This window comes from Bombus pascuorum, chromosome 16 (assembly GCF_905332965.1).
Source record: "Bombus pascuorum chromosome 16, iyBomPasc1.1, whole genome shotgun sequence".
Taxonomy (NCBI): Eukaryota; Metazoa; Arthropoda; class Insecta; order Hymenoptera; family Apidae; genus Bombus; species Bombus pascuorum.
This window is the reverse complement of record NC_083503.1, coordinates 7,247,949-7,275,153: the sequence shown is the minus strand read 5'-3', so window position 1 is coordinate 7,275,153 and position 27,205 is coordinate 7,247,949. Positions and strand designations below refer to the sequence as shown.

Here is a 27,205-nt window from a genome sequence, read left to right as displayed (position 1 = left end):
AATTTCCTCTTTCATACATATGTGTATGCCGGGTTCACATTATGATTAGGGGCGTGTAACGAATCTTCATTTAGATTAGACATTGTTACTACGCAGTAAAGAAGATATTTACTAGTACAAATATGATTATTACAGAATTTGACAAGTAACCGTGGTAATTAAATACTCGAGATACTAACGACAATGATCTTAGGTTCAATAACGAATCCGCGGTCAACGGGATAAAAAATATATTTCCTTTCAAAGTCTAAGTCGGACTCTTTGCTAAAAACGTGAAATATCCACTGGTCGTAAAGACGTTGTTTTACTCATTGATGAGATTGAAAGTGAGGGAAATGGACATTACTGTTAATCGGTTAATTTCTATGTTGGTAGTTAGAGAAAGATGCTAGCCACCCTTGAGAGAAAGTTGCTAGCGGGAAGCATCGTACGTGAGGAAAGCAGGTCTCTCGTAGTATGTGACAGATTTACGGACTGTTAGCATAAAGACTGTTTATCAATTTGAAGGACCTTAGTTAACTAAATCTTAAGATTTATAGCGAATCCTCAGGCTAGTTGAACACGTACTGTGGAGATGCATCTCCACATCTGGTGATCATCTTGCCCGAAGAATAGGGTCTGTGTGTGGCGAGCCACGGGGCTGTTGGAATGTTTACTGTTAAGCGTCGGTACGGCTAATTTTTTAAAGGAGAGCTATGCAATTCTATACCTCTGTTAGGTGAAACGTTCATCCCGTGACCGCGGCTACGTTCGGCGACTAGTTGTCGCCTCGAGCCCAACCTCATTATCGCAAATCTCGGACAATTATAATCGGATTAATTGGATTATAAAGATTAAAGTATTGGGGATTTTCCAAAGAATTCTGAAGGGAAGGCCCGGTGTCCTTTCATCTCCGACATGTATATACGATACATATATGATATATATGTATAAAGCAAATCAGTTATACATATATGTATATTAATTTACTATTTCATTAATAGTATTAGTAAATTATTAATAATAAATAATAAATTAAATGTGAATTATATAAATTATAGACAAAATAGTAAATTATTATTTTATAATAATAATATTGTTGAATTTATTTATTTATTGAAATTACTTTTGAATTTACCAGAAATGATGATAGAAAGAACGAAGTATTAATTAGATAAATAAATATGTGTCAAATTGTATCATGTTCGACCTCGCTTTAGCCAGAAAAGGTTCGTCAGTAGCAAAATCTTTTTTCACAGGGAACTGAAAAGAAAGGTTTGCCGTTGCAAAGGTGATATTCCCTGATACGTAAACTTTTAATCTTTTTCTACTGTTCCTGCCCTGTACTGTATTGTATCCCTACTGTATTTCTCTCTATTGTAAATTCAGTATTTTTTTAGTACTTTTCGTTGCCGGCGAATATATATAAAATACAAAGGAGAATTTATTCTATCGCCGTATCCCTTCCAGAAGAACTAAGATTGTTGATTCGTTAGAAGTTTCTAAAATTACCTACCAAATTAAGAGAATGTTAATATAAATTATATTATTGATTCCATGTGTTAATTTTCCCAACATGTGATAAAAATGAACCCCTCAATCAAAGAATGCTAATACATGATAACTACCGCTTATAATTATACTTATTAAATTTTTTTTGTTACTCAATAGATTTTGGAATTTGGTATTTATTGATTCACTCAGATTTAGTTTTTTACATTCTGTATTTCACCACCAAGTACAAACATGTGAACACACCGGATACACTTAGATAATTAACACGTGGTCAACGCCTAAGACAAAGGAGCGTCGTTAGAAGTCGTATCAACTTAGCATGTAGGAACTAGTGATCATACCAACCTAATATTTCCTCAACATTTTTAACAAATTTATTTCAATATATTTGTTTGCTTACGAAGGCTATGTATATATACAGTTTTGTTTTTCGTTTAATATTTACTCCCAAACGTAGAACTTACTGAGCAAGCTACGTATTGATAAAGTTTACGTTACGGTGAATCGTTTTAAGAGTTTATTTATTTCGTGTAAATTTTGTTCTGCATGTTGAGCTATTTTTCCTTCCGGTAGAACTTTCGGTTCGTACTTCAGCAATTGATAGCCATCAACTAAATACTTCTTTGACTCCTGCTACAAAAAGAAACAAATTTTTAAGTATTTGTTACTGTAAAGTGCAAATAAATGATGGCAGAAATTTTTCTCCACAATTTATATAATTGTCTGTTAATATTGTATAATTATCGTATTATGTAAAAAATGCTCCAACCACTTAGCGCTCGCGTTAGAACTATAATTACCGTTAGAATATGCGTATATTACCGAAAAGAATAGAAACACGGGCGACCAAAGATAAGACAAAAAATATATGTCGGAGATGAAAGGACACCGCCCCCCCCACCCCCGTTGGAATTCCTTGGAAAACCTGCAGTACTGTAACCTTTATAAAATAATCTAAACACAATTGTTCGAGACTTGAGATAACGAGCTTGGGCTCGAGGCAACAACTAGTCGTCGAACGTAGCCGCGGTCACGGGATGAACGTTTCACCTAACAGAGGTATAGAATTGCATAGCTTTCCTTTAAAGAAATAGCCGTACCGACACTTAACAGTAAACATTCCAATTTCAGTATATCACACATAATAAACCACACATACCATATCATAATGCACATATCATAATAAAGAATTTATATTTAAATTACAATACGTCCTCATAAATTATTAATTTTTTAAAGCTCTTGGCTTTTGTCCCCTTTTACAAGATGGTTTTTATCTCTTTCAAGCTCATTGTGTTTTTCCATTGTTCATATCAACGAAAAAATTAAAAATACCCCATTAAAATTTCTAACCAGGCATCTATTTTGTAATTTTATTAAAGATGGTAATTTCTTGTGTTTGTGTTATGTATGTCGGAGATGAAGGGGCACCGGAGCCTTTCTTTCGGAATATTTGGGAATGTTCCCAATACTTTGGCCCAGACTTTTTATTACAGTCGTACTTAAACAATAAAACTGAGAAATAGCTGTTTATGAGTTAAGTCAATTATGATTATCCGAGATTTATGACAGTGGGCTTGGGCTCGAAGTGACATAATGTGTCACTGAACGTAGCCACGGTTACGGGAGGGACGTGTACCTAACAAAGATATAAAGTAATTAAATAACTCTGCTTAAAAACAGGGATTGACCTGAGGAATACGGAGAGGAGCATATAAGGGCAGTTCCATTTGGACTGAGGTGCAATCCGATAAGTTCGACTAGCCCAATGAACACGTACATCGAGTTCCTAATCGCGATCGTCATCCCGTTGACCGTGTATTCGTTATCGAACCTAAATTCATCGTCATAGACATCTCGATCACTCGATCATCGATATCACTTGTTAACTTTTGTAATACATTCTCATAAACAAACATCATCTGGTATAAGACAACTATGGACAACTCGCAAGACTCATCACACGCCCCGTTTTCCAAAGATGATCCGACATATATATTATTATTTAAGTATTTGTTAAATTTGATATTTCATCTTACCAATAATGGCACTAAAATCTCCATTTCTGTATGTCTCCTACTAAGTTCTGCGTGGGCTGCATGTAATTCGAAGAGAATCAGACCTCGAATTCGATTTTCAGCTGAAACAAAGAGCTCAAATTATGCGTACTATTATTACTATCGGTACTAAGTGGATGAAATACAATGAAATCGTAAAGTAAAGCTAATTGATCTGATTGCAGGTAGGATCGCGCTCATTTCGCACATGCATACGTAGGCAACTGTATCAATTTTTGAAATTGCCGATTTTTATTATTTTATGCGATTGACGATTTTCAAGAAAGCGTACTACGGTTATATTTGAAACAAAAATAGAATTAAAAATAAAGATAATGCTTTTTCGTTGCAACTTTGCGTTCTGATAAATTTGTAAAAGTTTATTTACACTGCCCTAGGTGGACCATCGACAGGACCGAATTGGAGAGCTATGTCGGTACGCCATTGACGACGGAAAATATTATTGAAGAGGTAATCAAGATGACAACTGGACTAAGTTCCAGGCATTCTACAAAAGGATTATTATGTGAGGCGAAAACAGGGGATGGACGTAGAAAGGAGAAGACGAACAAGAGCCAATAGAAATGGAAATAATTGAAAAGATGCGACGAATGAGGGGTACACGCTAGGGCCAATGCTGAAGTAATGCCGGAAAGCGCTTCTGGGGTTGGTACCTGTACGTTAAGAAAAGCGGATAGAGGAAGGGTCTTTAGCGGATATGGCGTCCCACTTAACTCAGTGACGCGGGTCACTGGGATGCGTAAGTGCATTTTCCCCTCTTCGCGAAAAAGATGTCAGGGAGCCACAGGATTATTGATTGGGGATGAGGATGAATGTGTAAGCAGGGTGCCACTGGAATGAAGTCACTTGCGGTCGATCCTGACGTGAAGTCAGGGAGGTTCAAACTACGAGAACCCAATGTGAAATCCGAGAGCCACTGGGAAAAACGCCGTGGATGAATTCAATGAGGTGCTATTATTTATTAATTATTTATGGGGGTAAAGGACTAAAGGAAACATTAATACTTTCTACTCGAAAATTCCATGAGGTGACCAAAAAAAGGAGCTTCGGTCAAGACATGTAGCTAAACCATGGAAAGAGAATAAAGCTAAAGACTAAAAACATTATATACTGGTGGACACGGAAGATTTAGATGGGTGGGAAAGAACTGATCAAGAAAAGGCGTATTTTAAAAACTTTGAAATAGAGAAGTAGATTACACCTAGAAGAGTTTCGTAGTGCTGGAAGAAGGAATGGCTAAAAACGAGGAGAAATGACATGATGGACTCGGTTAAACTCCGGCCTAACCAGGAAGTTAAAAAGTTGGCTCGGAAGTAATCCGAGGTTATCATCATCACGGTACCTGAGGAGGAGAGAGTGGAGAACGACGAATTGGAAATTGTACAATTACCCTCATCCCCGGGGATCCCTGACGCGATAAACGCTGAACCATCGTGAAGGTTTTAACCAACAAGAATTTGGTACTATTTCGCATCCTTTCTAGGGTGCGCAGTTTCTATGAATATTTGCATATTTTCAAAAAGAAGGAAATACTCAACTGCCTCAGGTAATGCGCAATACGCATCCAGAAGAGGAAGTAAAAAAGTACGAGGGTTTCTGTGAAAGTGTTGGACGGACAGGTATACGGTTGTATTAACTAAATACTATAATTTCTTAAAAAATACCCTGATCCCTCCATCAAATTCCTATAACAGTGGCATCAGAAAATTAAATTAATCGAATAAACAAATTAAATAACAAAACGTTCCCAGGAATTCCTTGAAATCCTACCATCATGTATTTGTATTTGAGTATTTTGCGCATCAGTGGTGAAGTTAATCAGTTAATTTTAAAACATAGAACTCGTTGAATTCGTCAGAATTGAGTAGAGGTAACATGGAATAATTATCGTTAATTATCATTTCTTAAATAAAATACATTACCAGGAACGAGTGTCTTGAGCAATTTATCCAGTTTTTTGCATAATCCTATTTTCTCGATGAGAAGATCTTTTTCAACTGCTGCTAATCCTCCAGTTTGCTGTCCAATCAATTGAGCCAGAGCAATCGTTACATCAATATTGTAAAAATGATTTAGGTGGAGGATACTTTCGTAACGACTTATAAATTCTTTACATGCGATAATGTCATTTTTCTTCATAGTTGAAAGGTATATACCAATATTTTCTAATATTTTTTCAATTTCCACATAAGGAACAATTGATTCACAAATTTTGCATATATAATCCTGTTCCTGTTCAAAAAAAGTTTTTGGTAATATGTATCCTGGACAATTCCTGGAAAGAAGCAAACAGATCAAATCATTATTCTTGCATACAAATAATTTTAAAAATAATGTTCCCCACCTTTTCGTGGTATTTTTGTTTTAAAGAGAAAGAGTTTAAGACTTTAAGAGCTGTAGTACTTTTCAAGAGAATCTGTAATTATCATGGATTCTGAAAGCGACTCTTTTGCTGTAAAATTAACTTTTTTTATTTACAAGTATCTGACATTGTACGTCAGCCTCTTCGCAAACATATTCCAAAAAGAGTTAGTTTAGAAGTACTATAACATTGCCATCCTCATTCCTGGACCATCAATATAAAAATGACTACTTTATGTTATTTTTATTTTTATTTATGCAAAATTGTATTTTAGTTTAAATTATGTATTTTTCTTTAAGTTTAAATCAGCATTATTATTAATATAAGCTTGCGTTTATTTTTTAATATTTTTTTATAAAAAGTTTTTTAAAAAAAACAGGAATCGTATAGCTTTTGTAATTTTGCTATAAATTGAGGTCAAAGTTAATATAAATTGAATAAAGAAATAAAAGAAAGCCAGGCATCTGTAACATCAACCACATCTCAGTCCGCATCGGGGCCAGGCTGCGCTTCGGAGCCGATGGGCTGATGACGGAAGTGGGGATGTGGCGGCACTCGGCTACAATGTATGTCGCCGAGGCGAAGTGCCTAATTAACCCTCGATATCCCAACGGTCCTTTCGCCGAATGTTCGAGAACGCCTAACAAACGCGTGGATGGTGAATATTTATCGAGGGATGACAAAGAAAGGGAATCGGATTCCGTCGAAAATTGTTGTAAGAGCTTTAGTCTCAAAAAGTCGGGTCTGAAGTTCAGAAGTGAATTGTAAACCAAGTGCTAAGAAATAAATTCTCTCTTTTTATTTCTTTATCTCCTTTTTATTGTTTTTACGTGACAGCGTCAACGTGTTAACTTGCCTTGTTTGTGTTATGTGCGTACCATTCAATTCGATATTTGGTGGTTTCCGTTTTCTTAGTGTAAATGTAATATGGTGGCATTTACTGGGGGTTGCTTTTATTTTTTTATCTTGTAGCCATTTTTTTATTTTTGTGATGTGTTCTTGTAGTAATGTGACTGCTGTTTCTGGATTAGTGCGCCTGACTAGTACAACCGTGTCGTCCGCGAATGTCAGTATTTTGCTGTTGGTAGATGTTGATATGTCGGCTGTGTATAGTGTGTATAATATTGGGCCTAAGACGCTTCCTTGCAGTACCCCTGCCTTGATGTCTTTTACTTCGGAATATACATCTTTTATTTCTACTATAAAGGTTCTGTTGCTTAGGTATGATTCAAGTAAGTGGTGAATTTGTTCCGAGAAGTGTTTTTTGATTGTTTGTAAGAGGCTTTCATGGTTCACTTTGTCAAATGCTTTCGCAATGCCCATGAAGGGGGCTGTACAGTATCGTTTCTTTCCTATTGCTAGTAAAATTTCGTTGACGAGCCTGTGCATTTGATCTATCGTGGAGTGTTTGTTTCTTAATCCAAATTGGTGATCTGGTATTAATTTTTCTTTCTCTATTGGTTTTAGGCGGTCGCATATTATTTTCTCTAGTATCTTGGAAAACACAGGAAGTAGTGATATTGGTCCGTAATGTGCAGTTTGGTGTGGGTCTTTGCCTGGCTTAGGTAACATTATGATCTGTGGTGCTAGCTTCCATAGATTAGGAAAGTATTGAATTCTTAAAATTGCATTGAATATTATTGCGATTAAACGTATTGCTTTTGGGGGAAGGTTCTTCAAGATTTTACTATTGATCAGGTCTTTATTGTATTTTGTTTTCTCGATTATGATTCTAATTTCTTATGTTGTTGTATTAAGTATGGTGTAGTGCTTGTTAGTTCGAGTACTAGTATTTTGCGCATCTTCGTCTCAATGATATTTGGTTTTACTGTTGTTAATATTATATGGAGTAAATTTTTTTTTTTTTTTTTTTTTTTTTTTTTTTTTTTTTTTTTTATTTTATTTTATTTTGGTTATTTTACAATTTGTCCTTGCGGACATTTGGTAAAGTGTTATATCTTGTTGGTGAAGAAAAAAAATATAAATAAAAAATAATATAGCATGTGGGCGGCTACCCCCAGCGGGGTGCCAGCTTCGTTTTTTCTAAGTTATATCTTTTATGAGGTCTATTGGGTGTTTCCTTTTTAGTCTTCTTGCGATATTTGTTGTGTTGCACGTTTCAGCTGCCAGCTGGTTCGGGTGTGTTTCTATTCTTTTTCTGTATCTTGTTGCGAATCTGGTAATCTCCTCCTTGACCGTTGGTATTCCGAGGTCTTTCCTTATGTCCTCGTTTCTAACGTACCACGGGGCGTTTACCATTGTTCTAAGGATTTTGGCTTGGATTGTTTCTATTTTGTTTATATGGCTCATTGCTGCTGTTCCCCATAGTGGAATTCCGTATGTCCAGATTGGCTTTATGATTATTTTGTATATTTTCAGTTTGTTTTCTGTGCTTAGTTTGGATTTTCGGCTTGTTAGCCAGTACATTTGTCTCCTTGCTATCTGTATCTTGTCTATTATTGATTTGATGTGCTGTTTCCATGTGAAGTGTGTATCTATGTGAAGTCCAAGGTATTTGACTTGCCTTGTTTGTGTTATTTGCGTGCCGTTCAGGAAGATGTTTGGTGTTATCTGTTTTCTCAATGTGAATGTAATGTGGTTGCATTTGTCAGGGTTAGCTTTGATTTGTTTGTCCTGTAGCCACTTTTCTATTTTTGTGATGTGCTCTTGTAGTATTGTGGCTGCTATTACAGGGTTAGTGTGCCTGACTAGCACGGCTGTGTCGTCCGCGAATGTCAGTATTTTGCTATTGGTAGTTGTTGGAATGTTGGCCGTGTATAATGTGTATAGTATGGGTCCTAGGACGCTTCCTTGTGGAACACCTGCTTTGATGTCTTTTGCTTCGGAGTGTGCGTCCTTGATTTTTACTGTGAAGGTTCTGTTGCTTATGTATGATTTTATTATTTGGTATATTTTTTCCGGGAATTGTTTCTTGATTGTTTGTATTAGGCTTTCGTGGTTTATTTTGTCGAAAGCTTTCTCTATGTCCATGAATAGGGCTGTACAATATTGTTTGTTTTCTATTGTGTGTATTATTTCGTTGACAAGCCTGTGCATTTGTTCTATGGTGGAGTGTTTATTTCTGAATCCAAATTGATGGTCTGGTATTAGTTTTTCCTTCTCTATTATTGGTTTTAGTCGGGCGTATATTACTTTTTCTAGTATTTTGGAGAGCACGGGGAGTAGTGATATTGGTCTGTAGGATGTTGCTTCATGTGGGTCTTTGCCTGGTTTGGGTAACATTATGATTTGTGCCTGTTTCCATAATGCAGGATAATATTGTATTCTTAGTATTGCATTGAATATTATTGTAATTAACCGTATCGCTTTTGGAGGGAGGTTTTTCAATATTTTGCCATTGATTAGATCGATTCCTGGTGCTTTGTTGTTTTTTGTTTTTTCTATTATGTTTCTTATTTCTTGTGCTGTTGTTTTGGGTATGGTGTATTGCTTGTCGATTGCAGTGCTAGTGGCTATCGCGTCGTCGTCCGTATGGCTATTGTGGTTGCTGTTATTGATGTTGTGTGGTGTAAATGTGTTGCATAGGTGGATGGAAAATTCTTCGGCTTGCTCTTCGTTGCTTCTTGCCCATGTGTTGTCTGCTTTTCTGATTGCTGGGGCTGGTTTTATCGCCTTCTTTATTTTTTTTGTGGCTTTCCATAGTGAGTAGTTGTAGTTCTCGTGTGCAGATAGTGACTCTATGAACTTTGTGAATTCGTTGTTGTTGTGCTCTTTTATTTTGTTTTTTATTTCCTTTGCAAGTTTGTTTAGGTGTTTTTTGTTTTCTTTTGTTCTATGTTTTTGCCATTTTGCTTTCGCTTTTCTTTTATCTCTAATTTTTTCGAGGATGTCAGATGGGATTTGTTTTGTTTGTCTAGTGGTAGTTTCTGGTTTTGTGGTTGCCCGTGCTGCCTCTTGTATAGTTTCTGTAAGTGTTGTTACAGCTTGTTCGATGTGTTGGGGCGTTTTCAGTGGGATGTTGCAGTTGATTTTGCTCTCGATTATTTCTTTGAAGGTTTGCCAATTAGTGGATTTGTTGCATAGCGTCTCTGAATTGTTGTAGAGTATTGGCTTGTTTCTGTATGTTATTATTATGGGTGTATGGTCGGAGCTAAGCTCGAGGCTGGATGCTATATTTATTTTATTTCCGTTTAATCCCTTTGTGACTGCAAAGTCGAGTAGGTCAGGGATTTTGCTCAGGTCTGTCGGCCAGTATGTCGGTCTTCCTGTGGATAATATATTGAGATTGTTTTTCCTGATGTGTTTTTCCAGGGTTCTGCCTCGAGGTGTAGTGATTCTTGATCCCCATGTTGTGTGCTTTGAGTTGTAGTCTCCTGCTGCGATAAACTTGTCGCCTAGTTGTTGGAAGTATTCTTCCCACATTTGTGTTGTAATTTTGTGTCGCGGTGGTGCATATACTGCTGACAGCTGTAGACGGTTGCTGCTAGTTTGTACGGTAACGGTAGTTGCTTGTATGTGTTCTTTACTAACTTGACTGTGTAGGTGGTGTTTAATATCGTTTCTATATGGAGTAAATGCGTTACAAAGATGGTTGTAGAATTCTGCAGCTAGCTCTTCGTTGCTTCTGGGCTTTGCGAATTTTCCTTTGCGAATTTGTTTAGATGTTTTTTGCTTTCACTTTTTTGTATTCTATGTTTTTGCCATTTTTCTTTCGCTTTCCTTTTTTCTCTGATTTTGTCAAGGATGTTTGGTTTTGTTTGGTTTATAAATAATAGTTACCCATGCTGCTTCTTGTATGACTTCTGTCAATGTTGTTACTGCCTGTTCGATGCGTTCGGATGTTTTTAGTGGAATATTGCAGTTGATTTCGGTCTTGATTAGTTCTTTAACATGTTCGTCGCCACGTCGCACATATCTATGCGACGGGTATACTTCCGTGGGAGCCCCGTGACTCTTCTTGTTCCAATTAATTAAATATACGACGTTATATATAGAATATACAATATAAAAATATTAAAAACACATTACACCATACCTTTTATTAATTTATATTCTAGATAATATATTACATTATCCTATATCGTATGGTATTCGTTAAAACATTCCAAACACATTTGGGGTTAGGTTGGGTACTTCGAACAATAGTTATAGATTCCGTCATCGCTACTCTCCTCACTTTCAAATATATTTTCACGCTGTTTGCCGAACATTTTGAGGGTGAAAGAATCACCGATGTACGTCTGACAAGTATGCTTCTCGACTAAATGAAAGATCCGAGACATCTGCCATGAGATCCGAGACATCTGCCATGAGATCCCTCGGAATACTCTAGCTGGAAAGCTTATCGCTTTCTCCATTTCACAAATAAATAATCTTTTCTTTACAAAGAATCGAAGGACGATAAACAATGAATCGAAGGCGATAAACGATGAATTTCTGCTTGTTGCTTTATTTACATTGTGCGTACCGGCGGCCGGATTTGAGCCCCGCAGGAAACTTAGCCAAATCACGCTGGGCGAAGAACGTGTTAAATGTTTGCCATTTGGGGCTTTTATTGTAAAGCGACTCTGATTTGTTATAAAGTATTGGTTTGCTTGTGTATTCTATTATTATCGGTGTATGATCGAAGCTAAGCTCCAGACTGGGTGTTACTTTTAATTTGTTTGCATTTACTCCTTTTATACCTGCAAAATTAAGCAAGTCAGGAATTTTGTTTAGATCTGTCGGCCAATACGTTGATCTTCCTATGAATAATATATTGAGATTACTAGTTCTAGTATATTTTTCTAGTGTTCTACCTCGAGATGTGTTAACTCTTGAGCTCCATAGCGTGTGCTTTGCATTGAAGTCTCCCGCTGCGGAGTAATTACTTATGTTGAAAGAATTACGTGACTTGGCAGCCAAAAAGATACGGATATTCAATATTTAGAGAAGCTATCGATTAATCTTAATTTGTATTTGAAATAAATGAAATTTCACACGAGAATAGTGATTGTTGTACCATATTATCAGAAAATTCCACTATCCGAACAGTATGTCTGTTTATAAATGTGGCGACACATGAGTCATAGGACGAGGCGAAGCGAGAGCGACTCGTGTTGTTGTTGTGCCTTGGATCACGGATACCGTCTCGACGTACGAAATTAGCGCGAGATTATCTCCAGGCAAAAACAATGTCGCCGTTGAGGGCAACCGTCGTTCCAAGTCGAATTTCAATCTTTCGACTCTCCCCGACCAGTATAAATAAGCGGACACGATCGCGAGCGAAGCAATTGCCAATAATCAATTGTGAGCGATTATCGAGTGTATACCGAGTTATTATCAAGTTATCCGCGAGCGGGCTATTTTATTTGTTAAACACTTTGTACGAACGTCTATCGACGGTATCGAACTTATTTAATTATTTATTCTAAATACATTTGACGGTTGCAGCAGCAATCATTCTCGTCGTTTCGTTATACCGACCCATTCATCATCCGCCACATAAATTCGGATGAAGAAGACTCTACTGTACTTGCATCAGTTCTGTACAATATTGTAAAATGGGAAAATATTTTTATTTATGGTAATCCATTCTTCGTTTTCGTAATAATTTTTATAAGACATAATTTTTAACTTAACTTACGTTCGATTGCACTTTAAAGCATTAAACATTGTTCCAAATTCTGTGGGATCCTTGCATCGATCACAAGTACATTCAAAAAATTTTGTTTTAAGAAGATGGTGTCTTCTGTTCGCAGTACCCCACAATGGATCCGTATAACATATAGAAATGTGGTCTCCTAAAATATTTCATACAAATTCATACAGTTGCATTTATCTACAAGATTTAGGCTAAGAACAGACAATTTATTCGACACGATTTTTCACCAATTGGTCACATCACCTTATACTCGCTAGCTGAATTGCTTACAGAAAAAGACACGCAATTTCTTAATCTCGCACAAAAATTTTCAATTCTACCATCCTAAGCGCTTTTATCCTTTACACCGTTGATTTATTTTCACCCATGGGAGGCACAAGTACACACAAGAAACATTTCTTTAGCATAAATGTACGTATATACATACACGAACAGAGCATATAGCTGGAACCACTTCGCTCACTGCATCTTCACTATTGTAGTGAAAAGTATTTCAGATAAAAGTTGAATGGTTTCAAGGAGGATAGAATTTGACGCGATTAGTGTCTTTGTAAGAGATTGTGTAAAATACATACGAAGGTCAGATCTGTCTTTTTAAATGAAATCATATACTTTTTATTATGTTAGTCGATCCAATTCATAACTCTATATAAAAAAGAATTAACCTATTCATACAAAAAACCGTTAGTTTAAAAGAAACCGCAATTTCGATTGTTTGCAATGGCATAACTGAAGCCACTGCGATAACTCTAAAAATAGTAATTTGAATTCGAGCAGTTCGCAAAAAACAAAACTTTCTGTGTATCCTGAAACCATTCAACTTATATCTGAAAAATTTGTCACTAAAATCATGACATACAGAGTGATCGAAGTGGTTCCGGCTACCTTCATACCGTATATTAAATATTATTAATAGATGTCGATATTACGTATTCGTAGGAAATTTTACAGTGCAAAATCACACAAAGTGCGTATAGTGTGATAAAAGAATTTTCTACCGAAGTTTCCCCCTATCTATATTCTCAAAAAGATGAATTTGCATAAAAAGACTCGATCCAATTATCAGCAAATTTCTATTGTAACATATACAGATGTCCACATAGTTGATGATGCGTTTATGTTTTGAAGAATGGCTGTAACAAAAGCTAATATTTTAAATTACTTATTGTCTTACTTAGAAAGAGAGGAAGAGAGAATCTGCGATAAGGATGTGCGGACATCTGGCTGCCATCCCGTCCGCGATGTGATTACGGCCGACGTAACAAGTACTGTGACTAATTTCTATAAAATTTCTATAAAACTACCCTGTGTGTACAGTTAAGAAACAGTTAAAAGAGCCTACTACTTCTTTAAAAATTGCTTTGCGTGTTCTTAGCCATAATAATGCTTCTATATGTATATATACAGGTCATTTATAAATATGTGATATAAAATTATTTGTAAATATCAAAGGCTAATATATAGAAATAAATGGATAAATGATAAGCAATTTAACTTTACACTACAAAATGTTTATATAGACGTCAACCGGTTCGCCTCGTCATACACATTTGTCCGAATGACAGACAAAACGTTCAATAACACATTACTCGTTAAGCAGAGCCGAAATGTTCAACAAACTTATGCACACGTGTAATATAGAGTATTCTAGTCACTCGTCGTAAAACATTGCCAGCATATTCCATAATTAAGAATAAAAGAATCATATAAACATAGGCTTATAAACTTTTTATTAAAAAGTTGTAATGGTGATACGAGATTAGCGAAGTTTTCGTTAAAATATAATAGGCAACGAGTATCAACAATGTCGCGCTTCAACAACGTCGAGTAATTCATTGGTTCAAACAGATTTTTGATTGCGGGCAATTGTAAACGAAGAAATTTATGTAATAAGACTTAATGCACGCCAGGAATCAATATAAAGAAATCAACGAGAAGTTTGTAATGTAACGAGTTTACTTTTTTTGCATTTCGACTGGAACAAATAAGATTGATAGAAAAATCGTCAATCTATATCTTTTATCGAACGAAAAATTAGTCGGTTATTTCGCGTTTGTAACTTTTTAGAAAAGCATTTACACAACATTTTTTCCCTTATTTTTAGTCATAGGATATGCCAACACCGTTTTGCACAAAAGACTGGAATATGCCGTACTATTTGTTGGACAGAAAATGATATTTGAGACTGCAGAGCAGCAAGAGCATTACTCCGCTAACTCTCCCACCATCACACGATGCCGTATGGTTTTACTCGTAGATATAAAGTTTTTAGCCGACACGCATATCTATTTTTATGATTGGGGTTATTCAGAACAACAAAAATGAAAGCTACATTCGTTCCAAGTGCCTTCTTCTGAACAACGAGTTATATGCAGGGTGTTCGACTACAGATGTACAAAATTTAAGGGGTGATTATTAAAGCTAAAATAAGATGAAAATCAAGAATAAAAAAGTCGTTTTGTGGAGTAATGTGTAATTATACAAATTGTTGAAGTGAATCTCACTTCTAGGAAAACTCTACATCTCTAGTGTTTAGTTTTTGACACAACGATCCTCTTTACAGCGGCTTCTTTGGTCTCTGTTATAGTACCGCGGAAAGATCGCCGACATACAGACAATGTCGATGATAAAGCGCAAATGCCGACAAGCCGAAAGGGTCGGAAAACTTCAATAAGTCTAACGGCTATCAATATATTTCAGCACCGCAGCCATTGATGTTCAGTTAGCCACCGGGGTTAGGAAAGTCTAGAGTCGAAAGTCGTTAATCGAGAATTGTCGTATCACACTACAGCATTAAGTTCACGTTAAATAATCATCGTTTTCTGTTTAATCTACTGTAATTAATCCATCTATCAATACATTATCATATCGAATAGAAACCATTGGAAATCCTAATTTCTAACATTTCTGAATAAAGAATTTCTACCTCATCTACGCGTTTGCTCTCTCTATTCCGATATATATGTCGAAGATGAAGGAACACCGCTCCCTCCCCCCGTTGGAATTACTTGGAAAACCCTAATACTGTAGCATTTACAAAATAATCCAAACACAATTGTTCGAAACTTGAGATAATGAGCTTAGGCTCGAGGCGACAACCGGTCGCCGAGCGTAGCCGCGGTCGCGGGATGAACGTTCCACCTAACAGAAGTATAGAATTGCATAGCTCAATGAAAAATTATAGTTATTGCGTTGAATAACTCTTTTAAGTTTCTGATGAGCAGCTTGTTCGTTTTCTCAGTAGGTATACCCAACGATACTTTTGAAAGGAGCACTTCAGCTATAGTGTATGACACTGGTTAATTTCGAGAAAATTATACAAAGAAAACGAAAGTGTTGGCAAAGAATACATATCGTAAACTTTTTTGTGTACGAAATTTTCACCGCTCCCTTGTTATGTAACATGTTGTAGTGATTTTGTTAGGAGAATTGTATAAACATAAAGCTGGAGTTAATTGTAGATTTAACATAGGTTTAAGTTATACCGCTGTAGATATTTTAATTTTTTGAATCTTTTTTTAGTTTCAACGCGAGTGATTTGAGTGTGTGATGTGTGTAGTGTATACAGTGTGTGTTGTATGTGCCGTGCTTATTGTGTATTTCGTTTCCAAGAAAATGAAGCATATATCGAACACATACTGTAATATAAAACGATTGCTATTTTCGTTACAATTTTTCTATGTACAGTCTGGACACTTGCGGTGCGTGTATAGTTTTTCTGTGTAACATGTAATAACAACAATAAACATTGTTTATACGTGTTATCATTTATTAATTATTTATGAAGACAAATGATTAGAGGAGATATTAATCTTTTCTACTTGAAAATTTCATGAGTTTTACGTTGTTATGAATTTTAATTAGTAGACAGGTATAATACTTTTAATCTACGATTTTTTTCACAAAATGTTGCGCGGAATAGTTTACGTCTTCGAATGTCATAATCTTCTCTACGACTTGTACCGGGTAAGCTGCTGCCCACGTATCGTTCGATTTGAGGATCGCTGTGCAGTCTGCAGCTCAAGCTGACCTATTCTCGTGCATGTGAGATGGTTTGCATGCGCACAGGGACATTTTAACTAATTTTAACTGACAATAATTAAAAAACAAAATCGAAAACGCAATTTCTTTATTCTTAATTTCCATCTTTACTTTTCTTCAAAAGTCACCCCTTAAATTGTTTTACACCTGTAACCGAACACCCTGTATATTACTATACTTTATAGAATATATATATATATATATAATGTAGTCACCTTTTGCAATAGGTACTGCAGCATGAATAATCAGCCCTCCGGTATCGGTGAAACTTTTCGAGCAATTTGCTTTACAGTTATGCTCAAGTAATGATGTCAGTTCGTAAACTGCTACGTATGGTGGATCAGTAAGCGGAACTTCATGTCCATTAACCTGTAATTTAAGTGTTTGTCATTCATACTTTTTCAGGTTTATTTTTAAACCGATAGAATGTACGATATGTTTATATTTGATCAAGATAATTAAAAGAATGCTGATTGAAAATAATATACAGTCGGACTCCGTATAACACGTCGCTTCTCTAACGCGGACTAAAAATTACGCTACTGCTCCCATATAATGCGATTAAGAAGCTGCAGGAAACGACTCTTTTCTAATATGAAAATACGTAAGTCTTTGAATTGACTCGACACACGGTTTTGCATTAACTCTTGTGCGATAAGGAGTTGTTTACAGTTGGTATTGTGAACAGTTATTATTGTGGGACACATATTATTTTGTCACATTAAGAAAAGACTACATATTTATTTAATTATATCTTTTGAATTCGTAACGGAACGTATATCTCGCGTTATAGGAGGTGCTATTGTACTACATTGTAACCGTATCAGTTATGTACTTTGTACGTATGCTAAAAATATAGAGCTTGGAAATTAAGATTGTGCGGTGTCCGAATCCGCAGAAACCGCTAATTGCGTTAAACGGCTTTTGTCGTTGTAAACACACACGCAGTCGGCGTAGAAAGTATTCGTACAATAACTAATTTCAACAAAAATTTTGTAGAACATTGTTCATTAATAAAATCTTAACAACTAAAAGTTATATACGCATTCTTACAAGTCTGCAGAATAATTTTCACAAAATAAAGCTGGCATATCTATGTCCTCCGTGAAAATATTAACAAATATCTAATAAATGGTAAAAATATATGCGTAATAATTATTCGTACAGTTAGAGTTTAAGGGATAAAACTATTAAAACAAATATAATTACTTTAGTACTTGACAGATTCCTTTTGATTTTATTATGACTTGAAACTGCCGTGGAATTCTATTTATCAAATTGACAAAGTTCCTACTTAAAATATTTTTCCGTTCTTATAAAAATGTTCTCATTGAATCATTTCCAGACGAAATATAGTGACTCTGTATTTTGCGTTTTAGGTGGTCCCATATATTTCCAATAATATTTATATCTGGGAATTGTGGAGGTATTTTAAGTGTTCGCGAACATTGTTCGTCTTCCAAACCTATTTTCTCTACACTTTGATGTAGATTGTCTTTTATGCTGTGAAGCGGTAACTGTAAAAATATTTATTACGCGTAGATATTTATTTTCCTAGATACTTATTAATAGTTGAACAACAGAGATAGAAAATTATTTTGCGAAAAAGCTTATTTTCTGAAAATCAGTTTGGAGGTTTCTAGGAATACATATACAATTTCTATTTGTTAAAATTTAGTTACTAAACGCTCTACGAAATGTATTACAAACGTGTATTAAATGTTCTACTATAATTTTGTTAAAGTTAAACTCTGTACAAATACCTTTTGTATTAACTGTATCTGGGAATACTGTACGTTACGGAAACATACTTTTCGAGAATATTTATTGAATATGTGACATTTCTATTCGTCTTAATATTTATAACGCAGTTTTAAAATATTGATTGAATTTCTACCTGCAAGATGCCGACGATTTTTGTCATTTCCTCCTCCGATATATCATCTGTTTTGAAAAATCTTTTAATAAAGCGAACAGTGTTTGACAGCTCATGGGAATTTATTTGATCGCAATGACCTTCGAGCGATAGTAATTTCTTATAAGATTCCAAATTAATATCCTTCGATGCTAATGCTCTTATGACAGTTATACATTGATAACTTGGATGTGGGTGGCCAAATTCAGTTATAGATACCTGAAACATTACATTATTATATCAGTATATATTGTTAATAAATCTCGTTCATACATCTACCGATAAAAATAGCTATAAAGTTTCTTCTGACGTAAGAAATAGCAATAATCTAACAGAAAGTATCACCCGACTATGATATCTTTCGATGAATTCGTTAGACTAAGCGACTTTAGTTTTATTCGTCAGAACTTCTCGATGTATGCCGTTTGAATCTTCAAACGAAACTGATTGCCCTTCGATCTTTACTTTCTCTTCTCTGGGAAACGACCCGCACTACGCTCGGGTCACGCCACCGTTCGCGCCTATGATCATGTAACATAAAGCACATCAGGGACCAAGCCGCACGCCGAGAGCGAGATGACAACTAGATGTCTACACATCCTTGCCGCGTACCATCGATATTCTTAAGGACCCAGCATTTTTTTTTTCATTTGCGTTTATTTTACAAACAATTCTCGTTAGAGAATTTTAAGTAAATTTATCTGACGCGGTACTATGACATGATTAATAAGTGTTTATAATATGTTTGATTCTATTTGAATCTAGTGCTTTGGTCTAAGGTGTAATGTCTTTTTAGCCTGCGGATCTGTTCCGACGTGTCGAGTAGTTGAGTAATTAGAAGGTTTTGGTGGTTGTTAACTCTTGTGCTGTATCTATTGCTGAATTTGGATATTTCTTCTTTGACCGTGGGTATCTCGAGGTCGTGATGTATCGTTTCGTTGGTGATGTACCAAGGTATGTCTATTAGGGATCTTAAGATTTTCGATTGGAATCGTTGAAGAATTTCTATGTTGGAATTACTCGCTCTTCCCCATAGTTGGATTCCATAGGTCCAAACAGGTTTTAATATGGCTTTGTATAGTGTAATTTTACTTTGCGTGTTCAAGTTGGAACGTCGGCCGATGAGCCGGTAGAATTTTTTAAATTTTGCTTCGATTTCTTTGGTTTTATCTCAGATATGTTGTTTTCATGTCAATCTTCTGTCCAGGGTCATGCCCAAATATCTGACTGACTCTTTATCCGGAATAGGTATGTTGTTTATCGTCACCTGAGGGCAAGTTTGTTTTCGTAGCGTGAAAGTTACGTGGCTGGATTTGTTTTCGTTGACTTTGAAGCGCCATTTGTGGAACCACTCTTCCATACCATAGAGTCGAGACCTCGCTAGAGAGTAAAGGAGGCAATTGTCGGGTCTGAGTGAGAGGCTAATAAGGCTGTGTCGTCAGCAAACGTCGCTGTGGTTATATCTGTCGAAGTTGGTAAGTCTGCAGTGTAGATTTTGAATAGCAGGGAGGACCCAGTATAAAACCATTTTCATAGTTAAGGTTCTTCAAGCCAAAAACAAGCGTTCTTTATTTTTTTGCCTACTACGGGAAGATACAAATCAGCTCTTTTCGTGTCCTTAGACCCACCCATCACTAGCTTTCTTCCGCTACAACATCGTCACTAAACTTTACTGATTCTCTAACTTTCGAACAGTCAACATCTTTTTACCGCGTTTCTACCCTTAGATCTATGTAAAGTGTAATTTATACGTGCCAATTCAGTATATACTAAATTGTAATTATTAAGTGCATAATAAATTGCGATAAAAAAAAAGTTAATAGTTATGTTTCGGCTCAACGTTTTCATATTTTTTATAATCTGAGTTGTGACTTGTGATTTTACGTGACCATCACGTATGCCACCTTCTTTGCGTGGATAAAATAACGAACCGAAATCGACGTTTCTAGAACTCGACGCTTGGTGACAAATATGTGCTTGCCGCTACATTGTATACATTTCGTCGGTAATATAAGACGATCTGTAGTACCGCGAGCGACGATTAGGAATACGTTCTATAGTAAGCCTCGTGGCGTAACAACATTAATTTGGTATTAGCGTGTTAAACATATTCCGGATGCCTGATTCATGAAAATGTTATCCTTTCCATCTATTCTTTCATCAAGGCCTCCACAGAAATCACTTTCCAAATCATATATCATAATCTCGTGGACGAAAGACCTAAGAGATATCGGACGAACTATAAACAATGTTGCGAGAAAATCAAAGTGCCGACAGGCCCAATAATGTATCGTCTGTTCTTCAATCGAATAGTTTCGTGGAAAGGGCTTGCGTGACTCTGGCCACGAGCGGTTGTGGAACACGTGCGTGGTGGGGCTAAGACAAAAGACAAAGGGATGCGAAGGCGGAAAGACAAATTAACAGTCAGTGTTAGTTGAGAAGCCAGGCAGTGTGAATCGAGAAGTCAGGGAGTGCGTATTGCGCTGTCGAGATAGTGTCGCTAGCGTAGTCGAGAGAATGTAGTCCGTGTGAGAGAGAGAGAGAGAGCGATGGAACCGTAGTGACTATATTCTTAATCGGTTGAAAATTCCTGATTATAAAGATTGTTTGCAGGCCGCCGTGATGTATTTATAGAAATAGTAGATAAACGGTCGCATCATGTTGACGTATAGTTGTACAGGCAGGATTCAATGTAGTAATATCTGCAGTTTCTTACAAATATTTCGGAAGTTAAAGCCGAGCTGCTGTTATATATAGGAAAAAGTTGTTCAGAATGTTGACGATTTTAAAAAACTGGTAGTTTCAAAAAGTGTGAGTATGGGAAGAAACGGTTTGCAAATTCGTGTTTAGCTTACAAAAATAAAAGTAGTTAGGTTATCTTAACAATGAAGTAGTGTAATTACCTTATGATCTCTGCGAGAAGAAGAAAAATTACACTCTAATCCATGGTCTTTGCAATCTTGACAAAGAGGCCAACCACATTTTTCACAAGCTACTGCTATGGTTTCGTTCAAGACCGTGTAACAGCGAAGGCACACAGGAGCGCAATTATACATAGGACCTGCTATCAGAGGTTGATCATCTTTCAAAACGATTTCCCCAATTTTGATATTTCGTGTGGCTATACAATGACGACCCAATAAGGAATCTTCTGCTAACTGTAAAACGAGGTACGTAATTAATTTTGAACGTTTCTTTGCAATTTGCCCAAAGTGGTGTAATAATTAAGATTGGTAGCACGCGAATGGCAACGTTCATTGAGACGCTATTACGCCATGATTACAGTATAATACTATTTCATTAGATCAATTTCATATTTCTTGTATAATCTTCTACTAGTCCGAGTTTCGTAAAGTTTCGTCTCTCGTATCTCTACGATGTAGTTATATTTACTTTGGATAACATTATGCCTTTTATTACCCTCATTTTCATACACTGTTGGAATATCACATTTGTTATTTACGAAACTGAATGTGCATCTGGTAAAGCTAGTATTATCAGCAAACAAAAACACTTTAATGTCCATGAATGTTGAGATACCGACTATGTATAGCGTATATAAAATTACTCTTAAGACACTTTTTTTAGAAAACTTTTACGTTTATGTCCGTCTATATTTTCTTATGGAAACATGCCCTAATGGTTTGTAACACAATCTTACATATCATACACTATCGAAGGCTTTAGAAGTGCTGACCAGCATTACTTATTCTCTAGTGTGCGATTCATTTTATTGGGTATTTCGTACATTTGTTGAATGATCGTGTATTTATTCCTTTACTCAAATTGGTATTGTAACTTATTCGTCTGCTTCGTTCTGAGATGTGTTCATGCCTGGCACACGCATATATCGGCAATTAAAGAACGGAATTCTTCCTTGAACCTAATTCACCTCCTTTGTGGGCAGTTATTCGTGAATCACACGAACTATCCAGAAAGGTAAGATCGCTAATTGATTTGTTAATTAAATAAACGTCCACACTTGCTATCTGATATAAAGAGACGAACACGTCTAACAATTCAGGTCTTTTTAATTACACTAAGGAGATTTTTCAAATAGAGATTTAGAACGGTTTTTCGCACGAGGTTTTTCATAAGCTTTTAAGCACACCTATGCCAATTCCGTGTCAGTTCCCTTAAAAAATTTATTTGTAAAACATTCATTTATAACACTCATCTAGTAATTAACAGGCATCATCCGACGAGTGTCTTCACCCCAATATAGTACCTTTGTCTCTAGAGGCATATTAGCGAATAGCGAATTACAGGACTCGCAAAGTTAGATAAAGTTATCTAAGCCGGATGATAGGATATTTGAATTTGATTCGAGGCAGAACATTGTTTAAATATTCTTACAAACAACAAATTATATACAAATAATTGATTGAATATTTGGGTTATAATATAATATAATAATTATGTAATATTTTGCACTCATTTTTATTTTTACCGCATCTCGGCTTTGGATTCCGAGGTATGAAAGAAAAGACAAATTTTGATGATTTTTGAATCTATTATAAAGATCCACATTTTGCATAACTTTCTCCTGTATATGTAAATATCGGTCGATAACTCCCGAGATACTCGCAAAAAACTATCGGTGAATTTTGCCTATAATTGTGCGGCCGTAACAACGCACATGACACGATTAGTTGCCGGTCGTCTACAGGGTGGGTCGGAAATCGCAGTACGACGGGACACGGGTTGATTCTACACGAAAGAATAAGTCGAAAATATAAAGTAAAATTTTTTCATACGATGCTTCGTTCCTGAGAAAATTGAATTTCAAACATTGTCAAGTATACTTAAGCACACTTAACTTGGTTAATTGTAAGTGCCGATTAGGTAAACAATCAACACGAGATCATTATATGCTTGAAAATAATTAAAAAACGGTCCCACGCTCCACTTTCAAGAAAATGGAGTTTGAACGTATTTAATTACTAGCACTTCTGACAAAGGCACATGATATATTTTTATTTACATGTTTTTTTTTTTTTTATTTTATTTTGGTTATTTTACAATTTGTCCTTGCGGACATTTGGTAAAGTGTTATATCTTGTTGGCGAAGAAAGAAAAAAAAAATATAAATAAAAAATAATATAGCATGTGGGCGGCTACCCCCAGCGGGGTGCCAGCTTCGTTTTTTTTCTATGTTATATTTTTTATGATTTTATTTACATGTGTGTAATTTTGTGTGCTAGACTAGATTAGCCGCATAGTAGTGACACACATATATGAATATGAGTGTGTGAAAGTATGTGCGTGCACAGCGTCTCTATTCCTTTAGGAGTGTGGTATAGAAGATGGTGAGACAAAGAGAGTGCTGAGACACGTGCAAATGTATATCGACGAAGATCTTGTAAATCACGTATTAAATAAATGTGAAACTGTTGTGATATCAATTCTAAGTGTAATCTAAGTGTTCCTATACATTTATTTCATTATTAAGATCGAATGTTACATACTCGTATATATACTTTGTAATTTTACAACAGTATCATTGTTAAAAATATGATAATAAAAATTTGTTTAAGATACGTAATGTCGTTAAAAATTTAGTAAAATTCTGACATTTTAGTTCCAAAATTAATAATTGTAAAAGAAAATTGGTTAAACTTGAGAAAATCATACAGGAGCAATAAATAAATTAAAATCAGAACTATTTAATTATTTAATGTCTTATCTTCAAATTTCGGATAATTAATACGACTCAGACTTAATATAAATTTGAAACAATTGTACATTATATTTATATCAAACTATCCTTTGTATATAATTAGCTTCAACAAGGAATTGGTACGTTTCACTGAATATCGTCGCACGCTATTCAAACGTCTAAACATATCGTGCGATGTTGCCACATCAGTTGCACTGCGTAGCTTCTGAAAAATTTGCACGTAAACCTATATCTCTTGATTAGCATTTAAGAAAAGGTTATTACATTCATAGGACAGTTTTACAGAAATTAATAAATACACTGTCATATTTCGATATAATTTGATGCCAATTTTGGTACGGTTCTTGGATATAGCTTTCCTGTTTCAGAAGAAAAAGAACTAAGAGCCTCTTTTCTTAGATCCGCCACGCGTCACTGTGTTAAAATGCATCGGCTTTTGTTAACAATTTCTCTACAACTATGTGATAAATCCATTCCAGATTTTTCGCAACAATTTCTTGTACCCCAAATTACGATAGTTTCGTTCCAAAATTGTGAGTAGTCTTGAATTTTATACTTTACCTAACAACTACTTCAGGCAGCACTGGAACTCGAATTTCTTTCAAACTCCGGCTAAGGTTCTAACCTTATAAATAAGGTAACCTTAACCAAAATAACGCATTGACTTTAGCCGATGAAAACCATACTTAAATCAAAAACCATGTTCTAATCGTTGTGTGTAGTGTAAAGTGTACAAACTTTATAACGCATAAGGAACAATTTTACAAGGCATAGTAAATTTGATTCCGTTAAAGTAATCTTGCTCTTTCTCCTAAGAACTAAGACTAAACTTAATATACTATAATTATATACTTGAATCCATAGGCTAGAAAATATTAGATTAGTACGAAAACTACTAACCTTAAAACTTTTACAAGCTTTTGCGTGATTCCTCCAATCCTCTTTCTGATGTTGCTTACTGCAGTAATAAACATTTCCACAGGCACTACATTTATGAATTGCATTTTTCCCGCAAATTGCACAAGTAGTCTGAGATTCCATTGTTAAAACTTGTAACAATCTCATTTACAAAAATCCATATATTACATACGTTGTGGTAAAAATGATTCACATGTTCTTAATTATTTTAATATTATTTTATGTGCTAACATTTTTTATTTATAGTAACAGATTTAAATAATTAAATTATAAACTCTCGTTATTAAATAATAATTTGAAAATATAGGAATTCCAGTAATATTTCAAATTAGTATGATACATTTAATACATACTATGACCAAAGAAAAAAATTTAACATTGCAAGTAAAACAAATTTTTCATACAAATAATTGATGCTTTTCATTTTCATCACAGTTTGATTAAGTTACATATCCACGTATAATACTGTTAATTAGGCGATTAAAATATATAGTGTAAAAAATAGATGAACGAAAAATATGATTTAATTATACAAAAATTTATTAATACAAAGTCGTTAGAAATGGGATATGAATATAAAAGAAATGTATTTTGAATATAAAAATGTACAAAATTTAATGAAACACACGGTATTGTGATTAACCGTGCAATTAAATGCATCACCCTATTGAAAAAAAGAAATAAAGGAAGAAAAAAGTTTGAGATCTCGAAACTTACCACAAATAACTTTTTATTCGTAAGGATTGGAACAAAAATTTTTTAAATATCTTCTTTCATTTATAAAATTTCATTCACTTATAACTGTTATGTACTTTTATAATAAGTTTTATATAACATAAAATTTAAATAGAAGTTTAGTTTACACATATTCTCTTATAAATTAAAAGTACGAAGCGTTTCATTAAATTCTGAAAAAAAGAGGTAATATTAAATTATGTGGGGTTGAAAAAGTATTAGTATTAGAAATGTAGCTATTTAAAAACAATTGAAACAAATATACATTTAGTCGAAAAAGTAACTTAAAAAATTGTACAACACACGACGCGATGAACTGCTTTGTTATTTAAAACAAGGAGCGTCCGCTTTTGCACGGTGATATAGACTAACTAAGCGTATTGCTTGAGAGGAAGTTGATTTCCAGAATAGAATCTATTTAGAGAAGAGCAACAGTACTTGTGCCTAAACATGTACGCGAGTAATTATATGCCTAGGTATAATGCGTGTAGCATAGTACATCCATACATCTCAACATCAATCCATATTTCTAAAACATTTTCAATACGGAGAACATTGAATGATTTACGCGTGCGAAGATAAATATTAATTGTATAATGGAATCTATGTATCCGAAAAATATATAAAATCGCGCGCTTCTTATTTCTCTTTTTTTTTCTTCTTCAACACGATACGTATTTCCAACTTTATTGTTAGAAAATAGACGTGTGTACATCTGTATTGTACGAGTGGAAAATGAAAGAGAGAAAGACAAAAGGAAAACGCCATGAGACTAGCGCGTTGCGTATGTGTTGAATGAATGAATATGCAATAAGACGAATTCATTCCAGTTTCAGATGTATAAGAGAATATTCGTTATTCTGTTACACATAAATTTTATATTTAATGGAACGTTATATATTATTACTTCAACGTTTATAAACCATTAATTTTATAAATTAGATCTAGTGGCAAAGAAAATCTTCAGTTAAAGAATTAAAAAAATTAAAATCCTCTAGAAATATATATTTATTATGTTTACTTTGAACTATATTTTACGCGCTTTTAAGTACTTATTTGCTCTTCATAGCTTTGAAGATCGAAAAAGATTAGCTATCTTTCTAAGCCAGATTATACTGTTATACTATAAGATTATACTATTGAAAGACTATACTTTTTCAAATAATTTAGTGAAGTTTCCGAATGACAACGAAAAGTTTAATAAAAGTTGAAATAACAAATGAAATATCTGAATTAAATAAGTATTTATACCGAAATATTACGTATACAAATAAAAATTGTGAAAAAGATATTTGTCATGACGGTGATTCTGCATCTCTGAATCGCTAGAGATTTGCAAAAAGGACAGTTGCAAAATTGACTCTTATCTTGCAATAAA

General features: G+C 34.9%; 1 protein-coding gene across 2 annotated transcripts; it reads right to left on the bottom strand.

Moving 5' to 3' along the window:
• Nucleotides 1-1,856: 1,856 nt before the first annotated feature.
• On the bottom strand, nt 1,857-26,679 carry LOC132915154 (SET domain-containing protein SmydA-8-like). 2 transcript variants are annotated; one of them, XM_060974867.1, is made up of 10 exons: nt 26,093-26,679; nt 25,810-26,000; nt 25,075-25,234; nt 21,398-21,652; nt 18,477-18,713; nt 16,795-16,948; nt 12,521-12,677; nt 5,495-5,847; nt 3,534-3,634; nt 1,857-2,127 (listed from the first exon to the last, which is right to left on the bottom strand). In XM_060974867.1, exons 3-10 carry the CDS (start codon nt 25,213-25,215, stop codon nt 1,984-1,986), a joined length of 1,542 nt encoding a protein of 513 aa, XP_060830850.1. In that variant the 5' UTR covers nt 25,216-25,234; nt 25,810-26,000; nt 26,093-26,679; the 3' UTR covers nt 1,857-1,983. The 2 variants fall into 2 exon arrangements, with proteins under 2 accessions (XP_060830850.1, XP_060830849.1); XM_060974866.1 differs by lacking the exons at nt 25,810-26,000; nt 26,093-26,679 and having other exon boundaries at nt 25,075-25,726.
• Between the last annotated feature and the right edge of the window lie 526 nt (nt 26,680-27,205).